Source organism: Myxine glutinosa, chromosome 3 (assembly GCF_964187855.1).
Source record: "Myxine glutinosa chromosome 3, kmMyxGlut1.1, whole genome shotgun sequence".
NCBI lineage: Eukaryota > Metazoa > Chordata > Myxini > Myxiniformes > Myxinidae > Myxine > Myxine glutinosa.
In genome coordinates, this window is record NC_136263.1 from 2,323,062 (window position 1) to 2,336,667 (window position 13,606).

General features: G+C 45.1%; 1 protein-coding gene across 1 annotated transcript in view; it reads left to right on the top strand.

The window, feature by feature from the left end:
- The first annotated feature begins 807 nt into the window (after positions 1-807).
- The window catches only part of LOC137423828 (M-phase inducer phosphatase 2-like), an 82,344-nt gene continuing 69,545 nt past the window's right edge, over positions 808-13,606 (top strand). The window contains exons 1-5 of the mRNA XM_068111361.2: positions 808-985; positions 1,125-1,326; positions 1,716-1,786; positions 1,964-2,018; positions 9,523-9,564. Coding sequence (XP_067967462.2) covers positions 1,130-1,326; positions 1,716-1,786; positions 1,964-2,018; positions 9,523-9,564 — 365 coding nt within the window. The 5' untranslated portion in view covers positions 808-985; positions 1,125-1,129. The remainder of the gene's footprint in view (positions 986-1,124; positions 1,327-1,715; positions 1,787-1,963; positions 2,019-9,522; positions 9,565-13,606) is intronic.

Consider the following 13,606-nt stretch of genomic DNA (forward strand, 5'->3'; position numbering starts at 1 on the left):
CCGGTAGATTGTGAAGAAGAGCTCTGGGAGGAGTAGCTTGTGAAGAAGAGCTCTGGGAGGGGTACCGGTAGATTGTGAAGAAGAGCTTTGGGAGGCGTAGATTGTGAAGAAGAGCTCTGGAAGGAGTAGATTGTGAAGAAGAGCTCAGGGAGGAGTAGATTGTGAAGAAGAGCTCTGGGAGGAGTAGATCGTGAAGAAGAGTTCTGGGAGGGGTACAGGTAGATTGTGAAGAAGAGCTCTGGGAGGGGTAGATTGTGAAGAAGAGCTCAGGGAGGAGTAGATTGTGAAGAAGAGCTCTGGGAGGAGTACATTGTGAAGAAGAGCTCTGGGAGGAGTAGATTGTGAAGAAGAGCTCTGGGAGGAGTAGATTGTGAAGAAGAGCTCTGGGAGGGGTACCGGTAGATTGTGAAGAAGAGCTTTGGGAGGAGTAGATTGTGAAGAAGAGCTCTGGGAGGAGTCGATTGTGAAGAAGAGCTCTGGGAGGGGTAGATTGTGAAGAAGAGCTTTGGGAGGGGGTAGATTGTGAAGAAGAGCTTTGGGAGGGGTAGATTGTGAAGAAGAGCTCAGGGAGGAGTAGATTGTGAAGAAGAGCTCTGGGAGGAGTCGATTGTGAAGAAGAGCTCTGGGAGGAGTCGATTGTGAAGAAGAGCTCTGGGAGGAGTCTATTGTGAAGAAGAGCTCTGGGATTAGTTGATTGTGAAGATTTCTTAGTTGCTCTTTGCAGGACTTTGTGACACTTGGTATGGTCCACTGTTTCGGCCAATGGGAGCTCCAGATAAACGTCATCTCCGCAGCGATTGGTAGGTCACTCATCGCCGTAGATTATGTTGCTTTTTTGTGATTGGCTCGAAGGTTCCGCGCTAACTTTGCGGCATTTTAAACACGTTACAGATCGGGTTGGGCTTGGGCTAGCTGTGTTGGTGCTGGTGCTGGTGCGGGGATCTCTCCTCAGATCGTGTTCCTTTGTTGGGACAAAATAAATCTTGTAAGGAGTTTTGAGGGTGAAAGTCAAAGGAAGTTTGATGAAGAAGGTCGTGCGGTTCCGTTACGGTTCAGCGTTCATTTGTTGCTTTGTAACCCAAGCACAAGCGACATTTTCCTTGTTCTGTGCATCCCTTCGGCAGCTTTCATGGCTGATAACCCAACTCAAGTGGTGATTCTTACGGAGGATATGGAGAATCGTATCGACCATGGGTTGGCGGTGGTCGATAATTCTAATTGCTGTGGAGCGCATGGGCCCGGCCATTCACCACGAGCCAACATGTCGGTCCTCTCTCCTCTCATCAACATGTCTGCGGATGTGGTGACATCACCCTGTTCAAAGAGGTACTGAGTCCATTTTAGATTGGGAGGGTTTGGATGTTGAACTGGGTTGGTCCATTTATCACCATGACCATGCAATGCATGGCGACTGGCGTATCTTCACCATTACATTATGTCGGCTCTCCCGGCTCACCTCCTCCCCCGGCAAACCTCCTGCTCACCCCCTCCCCCGGCTCACCTCCCCCGGCTACCTGCTCACCCTCCCCCGGCACACCTGCTCACCCCTCACCTGCTCACCCCCTCCCCCGGCTCACCTCATGCTCACCCTCTCCCCCGGCTCACCTCATGCTCATCCCCTCCCCGGGCTCACCTCATGCTCACCTCCTCCCCGGGCTCACATCCTGCTCACCTACTACCCTGGCTCACCCCATCTTGTTATATATTTTTGCCAGAAATATGGTGCAGCAACAGCGGAGTTCGATGGATTGTGGATCTGACGGTGTCTGTGTGAAGCTCCGTGGGGGTGAGTTTTAAGGGACACACTCCACACGGGCAGGTGTCGAGGCAGGTTTTGCCCTGGTTTTGTTGGGTGGTCACTGTTTGTCCTCAAATCCCTTCCGGTCCGAGCTGTTGCTTTTTTTTTTCTTCTTTTTTTTTTTTGTGATTCATGTCTAATGGACGCCCTCTGTGTGTTCTCCAGAAACTCTCTCCTTTTTATCGCCTTGCAGCCACCTGGAGGGCCGAGGAGTCAAAAGGTACAGCACGTAGTTCTTACTGCATCATTCTATCCTTCCATGAGCCAGGTTATAGTGCCATTAATTTGGAAATTTCCATCTTTAAACTATTGTTTTTTGGAAAGGTGCCAAAGGTCCTATGTCCCAAAGGAAAATGCAATTTTGTAATGAATGGTTTGGGTTTATGGGAGTGAGGGTGAGGAGTAGTGGACGGTGGGGGTTGTTTCATTGCTTCCAGCAGAGATTTCAACTGTGTCCATCTTGTCCACCCCATGCATCTTCTGTGTCCATCTTGTCCACCCCATACATCTTCTGTGTCCATCTTTTCCACCCCATGCATCTTCTGTGTCCATCTTGTCCACCCCATGCATCTTCTGTGTCCATCTTGTGCACCACATGCATCTTCTGTGTCCATCTTGTCCACCCCATGCATCTTGTGTGTCCATCTTGTCCACCCCATGCATCGTGTGTGTCCATCTTGTCCACCCCATGCATCTTGTGTCCATCTTGTCCACCCCATGCATCTTGTGTGTCCATCTTGTCCACCCCATGCATCTTCTGAGTCCATCTTGTCCACCCGATGCATCTTCTGTGTCCATCTTGTCCACCCCATGTATCTTGTGTGTCCATCTTGTCCACCCCATGCATCTTCTGAGTCCATCTTGTTCACCCCATGCATATTCTGTGTCCATCTTGTCCACCCCATGCATCTTGTGTGTCCATCTTGTCCACCCCATGCATCTTGTGTGTCCATCTTGTCCACCCCATGCATCTTCTGAGTCCATCTTGTCCACCCCATGCATCTTGTGTGTCCATCTTGTCCACCCCATGCATCTTGTGTGTCCATCTTATCCACCCCATGCATCTTGTGTCCATCTTGTCCACCCCATGCATCTTGTGTCCATCTTGTCCACCCCATGCATCTTCTGTGTCCATCTTGTCCACCCCATGCATCTTCTGAGTCCATCTTGTCCACCCCATGCATCTTCTGTGTCCATCTTGTCCACCCCATGCATATTCTGTGTCCATCTTGTCCACCCCATGCATCTTGTGTGTCCATCTTGTCCACCCCATGCATCTTCTGAGTCCATCTTATCCACCCCATGCATCTTGTGTCCATCTTGTCCACCCCATGCATCTTGTGTCCATCTTGTCCACCCCATGCATCTTGTGTGTCCATCTTGTCCACCCCATGCATCTTCTGTGTCCATCTTGTCCACCCCATGCATCTTCTGTGTCCATCTTGTCCACCCCATGCATCTTCTGTGTCCATCTTGTCCACCGCATGCATCTTGTGTCCATCTTGTCCACCCCATGCATCTTCTGTGTCCATCTTGTCCACCCCATGCATCTTGTGTGTCCATCCTGTCCACCCCATGCATCTTGTGTGTCCATATTGTCCGCCCCATGCATCTTGTGTCCATCTTGTCCACCCCATGCATCTTGTGTCCATCTTGTCCACCCCATGCATCTTGTGTCCATCTTGTCCACCCCATGCATCTTGTGTCCATCTTGTCCACCCCATGCATCTTGTGTCCATCTTGTCCACCCCATGCATCTTGTGTCCATCTTGTCCACCCCATGCATCTTGTGTTCATCTTGTCCACCCCATGCATCTTGTGTTCATCTTGTCCACCCCATGCATCTTGTCCATCTTGTCCACCCCATGCATCTTGTGTCCATCTTGTCCACCCCATGCATCTTGTGTCCATCTTGTCCACCCCATGCATCTTGTGTCCATCTTGTCCACCCCATGCATCTTGTGTCCATCTTGTCCACCGCCTTGCATCTTCTGAGTCCATCTTGTCCACCCCATGCATCTTCTGTGTCCATCTTGTCCACCCCATGCATATGTGTCCATCTCGCCTATGTTCTTTTTTCTCAACACTGTGCAGGGTAAAGTCTTTTATGAACTATCGTAGTTATGTACAGAATTGCGTTCTCTTGTCTATCTTGTCCACAGCATGCATCCTCTGTGTCCATCTTCATTATTTTATTAACCTGTCCAAGTAAATAAACTTTATTTTATCACTGTCCAAGTACCGTTTATAAACCTCATAATGTACCAGATGACTGGTATATGAAGTGTCATTTTCTAGTACGAGCAATGGTACCTGCCCTACGGGTAGGGCTTCAATTGGGAAGCCCAAATAAAAAGGTAAAATATCAGAAATTGAAGGCTTTTTTATTTTAAACGATTCATATAAACATCCGTTGAATCATATCACACGCAAATCATCAAAATCTAAACAGTACATGGCTAAACAGTACATGGACGATCATGTACCACGTACGTCTCGCGTCTCGCTCGCTCTCATGTTGTCCCGATAATGATCCTACGGAAACCTTGTTCCGACTTTTACTTCCTCTAGAGTCTAGACAGTCAAGTTCGCTCATCTTTTCGGTGCACCGGCACGAGCCAAGAACGGCCCCTGCAGGGGCTGATCCGAGGATCTCATCAAACCGTGTCCGATCGGTAGTAGCGACGGGCGGTGTGTACAAAGGGCAGGGACTTGATCAACGCGAGATGATGACTCGCGCTTACTGGGAATTCCTCGTTTGTGGGACACTGTCTCAAGCCCCTGCCGACGGCGAAGGGCAAGGTACACGCTGGCCCGTTCAGTGTAGCGCGCGTGCGGCCCCGGACATCGAAGGGCATTAAACGTTCATTAAACATTAAACGTTCATTAAACATTTTCCGGTGTGTACCCCGGTTTAGAATAGGTACACCGTATCCCTGCGCTTCGAAGAGGCGACAAAGGGTTGGCGTCAGGAAGGGCATCCGACCATAAAAACATTGCCTCAAACAGGGAACCATGATTGTCATGGGGCCTGCAAGGCTAACCCCTGCTCTAGCGGGGAAAATGGCCTTAAAACGATCATTCATTCATTCAATATATTCATAAACATTAAACATTCATTAAAGGATTACGAAACGAAAAACATTACGCAATTACGTTCACACCGTCACGTCAAACACTACCGTGAACACATACATCGTCACAGCATCGTCACAATGAGAACATCGTCACAATGAACGTTATGCGAACGCGAATGTTATGCGGGAGTCCAAACCTGAGCATGCTGGAGACCAAAGCTGAAATTGGGAAAACTAAATAGCCTATTTTACTCCCAGGGGTCCCAGGATTACCCACCCAAAATATCTTTGCGATCGGTTCAGCAGTTTTTACGGTACCTTCCAACAGACAGACGGACATTTGGTGAATTATACCAAGATGTTGGGGGATCAAGTTCAGAAAAACTTTCAGTTGGCTTTGAACCTTTAGCGCAATCATTGCTCAGTTTCTTTATCCGCACCCCACTGCCCCTCTCCCCTCCCTGCCCCATTTCTGAAATTCGGGATATGCTACTGGATAAACCTGCTGATCTTTGTGCATTTTTGGATAAATCTGCTCGTGTTTATGCATTTTTGGATAAATCTGCTCTTTGTCCATTTTTGGATAAATCTGCTCTGTGTCCATTTTTGGATAAATCTGCTCGTCTTTGTGCATGTTTGGATACATTTGCTCTTGTTTGTCCATTTTTGGATAAATCTCCTCATGTTTGTGCATTTTTGGATGAATCTGCTCGTGTTTGTGCATTTTTGTATAAATCTGCTCGTATTTGTGCGTACAGTAATACCCCGGCCTACGTCATTAATTGGTTCCATAAGCGGTGACGTAACTCGGTTTTTGACCTAAACCAGGCCTAATGCCTTAAACATGCCTTAAAATGAAGACAAACACCGTAAAACTAGAGTAAATAACTCGCGAAAGTATATAACTATCGCTAAACCTTAAAGAACACTAAAAACACATTTTAGTCATATTTTTTAATGAGTAATGAACACAATTAATAAATGAATTTGTCGAGAATAATAAATAAAATTAATAAGATTATGTTATTCACCTTAAACATGGCGTCTCTTCTGAACACAAACACACATTTTAGCAGTCTTAGCCGGCGGCGCTTTTTCAGTGACGTATGCGAGAATACGTTCCCTATCATGAATGATGGTCGATACCGTCGACCCTGGCAGCCCTAAGGCATAGACCTTATCGCGAATCGGTAAATATCAACAGAGGGCGCTCCACCGCAAAGCATGATGGGATCGAAAAGGGGGCAAAGGTAAACACGAACCCAGAAGAGGAAGCGTCTGTCTTCGATCGACGCTGTGTTTACGGAAAGGAAGATGGCTAATGTGAAAGAAATTCAGCGTTTTTTGGCATTAAAATCCAGCGATTTAAAGAAATATTTGAGGGAAAGGGGGGTTCACATTGGAGAAGAGAAACAACCTGCTCATGCAAGAACAGTTCCTGAATGTTGAAACCTCGATCGGCCATACAAATATCGCCGGGCTGGAACTTGTCTACAATGTTCGTCATCTTTACAATTTTTTTTGTCCGACGTGTTTCCTCCTGTAGGTTTGGAAATGTATGAAATTGTTCCGCTGGGTGTAATACCAACAAGGCACTTGAGAGTAGGTCTTGACTTGTATTGGCTGTACACTTGCGAACAAAACTTGGGAGACGGTGCTTTGTCCTAATCCAAAGCGAAATGCGAGGTCCTCGTCGCGAAGATTAAGCCGAAGCTTTATGAGTGTCATGAGTAGTTGATCCTGAAAAGATTGAGATCGCTTAACTCCGGGTTTTGTAGTATTGTTTATTTGCCAGGTCTTGTCTTCCATTGAGAATTTCCCCTTATAATAATGAAGGTTCTGTGCATGAGGGGATACTTCTGCTAATAACCACTTAAACAGGTCATAACTAGGTAAACCTGTATAAAGTTTCACAAGTTCATCGCAGTTTGCTATGTCCGAAACAGTAAGCTTCTTGTTACATACTGCAATGGCGGCTTTCAGTTTTGCGATGGTGTCCTTGGCTTGCAAATACTGGCTCATGAGCTGATCACAGTTCACAGTTAATTTGTTAATTTGTCACAGTAAAAAAGTCCTAAAAGTAGTTTAAAGTGGTAAGGATCACGTAGTGTGTCAATGTAAACAATCAGTCTGTCAAAGTGACAGCGACCGCCGGCGGCGCTATTGCCCCTTTCCGATCCCATGACGCATTGCGGGTCCGATTCGCGATATGCGCTATCGCCGACACTTTTTCACCTTTTTCATACCTTTGAATCAGATTTAACTTATCTTCCATCGTAACCACATTACGCTTGGAAACACTAGCACTATCCTTCTTAGGACCCATGGCTAACACAGACACAGTAAAGGAATACTGTATGTCGCCTCTGTTTTGAATGAGAACCAGCAGCTGCGTGTACGTACAGTATACTGTACGTACCTTTTAAAAATATTTTAATGTGCTTTTTATTGTATTTTAAATTGTTTTTTATCTTCTTTTATTGTTAATTTATGTACTATTTTATTTATTTTAAATATATTTTTAAGGAAAAATTACTTTTTTTCACGTCCGTAGGAGTGACGTAAAGTCGCACATAATGACGTTCGCTGAACTGAAATTTACTCTAGAAGAGTGGCGTAAAGTCGGATTTGACGTAGGTCGAAATGGCGTAAAATGGGGTATGACTGTATTTGGATAAATCTGCTTGTGTTTGTGCGTATTTGGATAAATCTGCTCGTGTTTGTGCATTTTTGGATAAATCTGCTCGTGTTTGTGCATTTTTGGATAAATCTGCTCGTGTTTGTGCATTTTTGGATAAATCTGCTCGTGTTTTTGCATTTTTGGATAAATCTGCTTGTTAGTCAGTTTGTTAGTTTGTTAATGAGTCAGTTGGTTAGCGAGTCAGTTTGTTAGCTAGTCGGTTTGTTAGCGAGTCGGTTTGTTAGCGAGTCGGTTTGTTAGCGATTAGTTTGATCCCTGGTGTTGGCTTAGCGGTTAGGGTGCCAGCTTAGGATCCGAGGATCCTGGGTTCGAATCCCGGTCAATCGCTGAATTAACGCCAGGGGGGTTGACTCAGCCTGTCATCCTTCCGAGGTCGGCAAGTTGATTACCAGCTTGCTGGGATGAATGATCCCGGTGTGTACCCCGGTTTAGAATAGGTACACTGTATCCCTGCGCATCGTAAGAGGAGACCAAGGGTTGGTGTCAGGAAGGGCATCCGGCCATAAAAACATTGCCTCAAACAGGGAACCATGATTGTCATGGGGCTCGCAAGGCTAACCCCCGCTCTAGTGGGGAAAATGGCCTTAAAACGATCATTCATTCATTCAGTTTGTTAGCGAGTCAGTTTGTTAGCGAGTCAGTCTGTCCATCAGTCTGCCCATCAGTCAGTCTGTCCATCAGTCCGTCCGTAAACATTTGAAGCTTCTTCTCCGAAACCGCTAATGGGATTGTGACCAAATTTGGCACAAATGATAGTTATTGTGTTGTGACTAAAAATTGTTCATGGCATTAAATAGATCGGGATCTAAGGGTGTCTACCGGGGGTCAAAGTGGATCCAGGTTTGACCCCCAAAATCGGAATTTGCTTTTTCCTCTGAAACTACACATGCAATTCCAATGAAACTTAACCACAACCTTTATCACCCCTGATGTACCAACGTTTGTTCCTGGCATTTAAAAATTCAGGGTTTAAGGTGGTCTATGGGGGAGGGGGGGTTAAAATACCTTAGTCAGTGCAGTGTATTGTTTATTCTACCAGGTGAGTGCCAGGAGTATTGCCACTATGTTTGGATAAATCTGCTCGTGTTGTCCATTTTTGGATAAATCTGCTCGTGTTTGCGCATTTTTGGATAAATATGCTCGTGTTTGCACATTTTTGGATAAATCTGCTCGTGTTTGTGCATTTTTGGATAAATCTGCTCGTATTTGTGCATTTTTGGATAAATATGCTCGTGTTTGCACATTTTTGGATAAATCTGCTCGTGTTTGTGCATTTTTGGATAAATCTGCTCGTATTTGTGCATTTTTGGATAAATCTGCTCGTGTTTGCACATTTTTGGATAAATATGCTCGTGTTTGCACATTTTTGGATAAATATGCTCGTGTTTGCACATTTTTGGATAAATCTGCTCGTGTTTGCGCATTTTTGGATAAATATGCTCGTGTTTGCACATTTTTGGATAAATATGCTCGTGTTTGCACATTTTTGGATAAATCTGCTCGTGTTTGTGCATTTTTGGATAAATCTGCTCGTATTTGTGCATTTTTGGATAAATCTGCTCGTGTTTGCGCATTTTTGGATAAATCTGCTCGTATTTGTGCATTTTTTGAGGCATGACTGCACCCTTCATTGCTCCGAGCGATTCCGATTGATGAGACGTCATGGATGTGCAGATTTTATGAGTGGATACAATGGATTAACGTTGCTGTAGAGGAAGTGTTAGCATACATTGATCAAGAGCTGGCATTTGCTCTACTGCAGCCTCACTGCAACAGATGTCCTGGGCATCAAAATCCGTTGCTCCTTTGTGTCTTCTGACAAAGAACTTTACCCACTGGTCTGCATCCCAATAGGCCATCTGTTTCTTTGTTAGCAATGGAGGCTTGATGTGAGCATCTGTGGCTTAGAATCTATTGTATGACCCTACCCTCTGCTCTCTACTTAGGTTGAAGAAGTCGTTGTCTAGGTCGGGAATCCAAGCTGAGAGGTAAGATTTGTATTGTGACAAATGGATGTCAACTTTATCCTGCTATATTAAATAGCGCATGTGTATGTCTGTGTGTCGTAGGAAAAAAAACTGGGCTGGGCTGGTCACCACCAAATTTTGTATACGTATTGGTAGCACTCAGGTTTAGGTCATGAGCACAAATAATCCTCCCTCCTGTCCCCCCACGAGGAGGGGGGAGGGGGGTGGAGGTGACACATGTTTCAGACGGGGGATAAGTATTGCCACAGCACCAGAAATAATTGCCCCACTTTCTCACTATGCGCCCCCCCCACCCCCCCCTAAAGGGAGCAGGTGGTTCGAGTTGAGCAAACCCGGTGTTAGGATGACATGCACGCCTGTGCTCTGGGAGACTTTTGATTTTAAAATTTTAACCACTGCCATTTGTAGTGGAGGCTGGTGTTATTGAGGTTTATTGGTTTCCTGGATACCCATAGGTCAAACACACCACAAATGTTTTTGCTTATTTGTCTTCATTGCTTAAAGTTAAGTGGAGAGGTTTATCATCGATTAAGGTCATTAAACATTCGGCAAAATGTGTAACTTTAAAATGCCCTTTTAAGATATTGTTAAGAGGAAATGGCGATGTTCGTACTTCTCTATGGTGGTGTTGATTTATCTTGGGTACAGTATGAATGGCACTTACTAATGCAATATATTGTTTATTTGTAATAATTGTGATTTAAATGAATTAATGCCTCTAATCATTTGGTCGGTGTATCCGAGGATTACTGATCACAGTGATCACAGTGAATTGACATTCTCATGAAATAATATGCTTCACCAGGCATTGTATCATTTAACACGTTTAAGCCCTTCCCTTTTGGAGGTTTACCTATTTTGAACCCAGTAGATATATAGGCATGATCCCTAATCGCAGAAACAATCTTTACTTAATGTTTTAGAAGACCATAAAATGTTAATAAATTCCCACTAAAAGTATGCATTGCTCAGGATTAAAATGTTAAGCCTTTTTATTACCCCGCGCATGCGAAGGGAAAAGCAGGGTTTAGCAATTTGGTTCAGTGTCGGTCTGTCCCGTCCACAAACGTCAGTTTATAAATCGAGGAACAACTTTATTTCAATTGAATGTTATATTTTGAACAAGAATGAAAACCTGCACCTGTAGTTTAACTGTACTTTGGCTCTGAATTCATCCCGATCGCACATGCAGTGCGCAGTGAGATGATGTTTTAGTGGTGAACCCGTTTCAATATTTGGCTATTTTGCATCGATTAAGGTCATCTGTTTCATCCAGTCTGTCCGTCAAAAATGAAGAACCTTTCTACCACACCATGTTTAATTCAAAAGGGTAATTCTAATGAGTTTGAAAGGGAAATTCTAATGAGTTCTAGAGGTTAATTCTAATGAGTTATAATCTTACTATAATTCACCAAATGTCCGTCTGTCTGTCCGTCCGTCCGTTCCCAGGTACCGCAAAAACGGTTGAACCGATCACAACGATATTTTGGGTGGGTAATCTTGGGACCCCCTGGAGTAAAATAGGCTATATTGTTTTTCCAATTTAAGCTTTGGTTTCCAGCATTTTCAGGTTTGGTCCCGAGCCTAACGTTATTTTCCCAAACCTCTGGATACGTTTCGTTTTCTTTAGACCTCACTGGTTGTGACGTGAAACGCAATCGGTGGATAACTCATGACACCCAGGAACATATCGTGCTTGCCGACTCCGTTCACATCACTTCGGGGTGCACTTGACATTTTACCTCTGGGTACACGTGACATTTTACCTCTTGGTACACCTGACATTTTACCTCTTGGTGCACTTGACATTTTACCTCTGGGTGCACTTGACATTTTACCTCTGGGTACACATGACATTTTACCTCTGGGTACACTTGACATTTTACCTCTGGGTACACTTGACATTTTACCTCTGGGTACACTTGACATTTTACCTCTGGGTACACTTGACATTTTACCTCTGGGTGCACTTGACATTTTACCTCTGGGTGCACTTGACATTTTACCTCTGGGTACACGTGACATTTTACCTCTGGGTGCACTTGACATTTTACCTCTGGGTGCACTTGACATTTTACCTCTGGGTGCACTTGACATTTTACCTCTGGGTGCACTTGACATTTTACCTCTGGGTGCACGTGACATTTTACCTCTGGGTACACTTGACATTTTACCTCTGGTGCACTTGACATTTTACCTCTGGGTGCACTTGACATTTTACCTCTGGGTGCACTTGACATTTTACCTCTGGGTGCACTTGACATTTTACCTCTGGGTGCACTTGACATTTTACCTCTGGGTGCACTTGACATTTTACCTCTGGGTACACTTGACATTTTACCTCTGGGTGCACTTGACATTTTACCTCTGGGTGCACTTGACATTTTACCTCTGGGTGCACTTGACATTTTACCTCTGGGTGCACTTGACATTTTACCTCTGGGTACACGTGACATTTTACCTCTGGGTACACGTGACATTTTACCTCTGGGTACACGTGACATTTTACCTCTGGGTACACCGACACTATATCGTAAGCATTATTCATAGCCACGAAACGCCTCCACATTACCTCAGCGTAATTCAAACCGTGAACACAGCGAATATTTGGGAGTCCATTGATCGTGTCCAAGGGATGACTCTATATCGTAAGCATTATTCATATTTCATATATTCATTATAATAGAGCAAACGTATATGGTTATGTAGTTATGTCGTTATGTATGTTTGTTTATATGCGACGCGAACGTCTTCTTCTTTTTCAAATAAAATTAACACCCTCTTAATTGACCCTATTAATTACGTTTAGACTGCTGAGACCCCTCAGACCTTTGATGACCCTTTAATTACCCCAAGACCCTTAAGACCACCAAGATCCCTGAAGACACAAAATACCCTTAAAGACCCTGAAGATCCCAAAGACCCAAAATACTCTTGAAGGCCCAGACGCTCAAAAAGACCCTCAAAACCCAAGTGGCCCCGAAGACCCAAAAGATCATGAAGACCCAAAACACCCCGAAGACCCAAAACACCCCGAAGACCCAAAACACTCCGAAGACTACAAAGAGCCTTAAAGACCCAAAACACCCCGAAGACCCAAAACACCCCGTAGACCCAAAATACCCTTGAAGGTCCTGTGGCTGAAAAAGACACCGAAGACCAAAAACACCCGGAAGACCCAAAACACACTGAAGACCCAAAACACCCTGAAGACTCAAAACATCCTGAAGGCTCAAAACACCCTGAAGACTCAAAACACCCTGAAGACTCAAAACACCCTGAAGACTCAAAACACCCTGAAGACTCAAAACACCCTGAAGACCCAAAATACCCTTGAAGGCCCTGTGGCTGAAAAAGACACCGAAGACCAAAAACACCCGGAAGACCCAAAACACACTGAAGACCCAAAACACCCTGAAGACCCAAAACGCCCTGAAGACCCAAAACACCCTGAAGACTCAAAACACCCTGAAGACTCAAAACACCCTGAAGGCTCAAAACAACCTGAAGGCCCAAAACACCCTGAAGGCCCAAAACACCCTGAAGGCCCAAAACACCCTGAAGACTCAAAACACCCTGAAGACTCAAAACACCCTGAAGACTCAAAACACCCTGAAGACTCAAAACACCCTGAAGACTCAAAACACCCTGAAGACCCAAAATACCCTTGAAGGCCCTGTGGCTGAAAAAGACACCAAAGACCCAAAACACCCCGAAGACCCAAAACACCCCGAAGACCCAAAACACCCCGAAGACCCAAAACACCCCGAAGACCCAAAACACCCCGAAGACCCAAAACACCCCGAAGACCCAAAACACCCCGAAGACCCAAAACACCCCGAAGACTCAAAACACCCCGAAGACCCAAAACACCCCGAAGACCCAAAACACCCCGAAGACCCAAAACACCCCGGAGACCCAAAACACCCCTGAGACCCAAAACACCCCTGAGACCCAAAACACCCCTGAGACCCAAAACACCCCTGAGACCCAAAACACCCCTGAGATCCAAAACACCCCTGAGACCCAAAACACCCCTGAG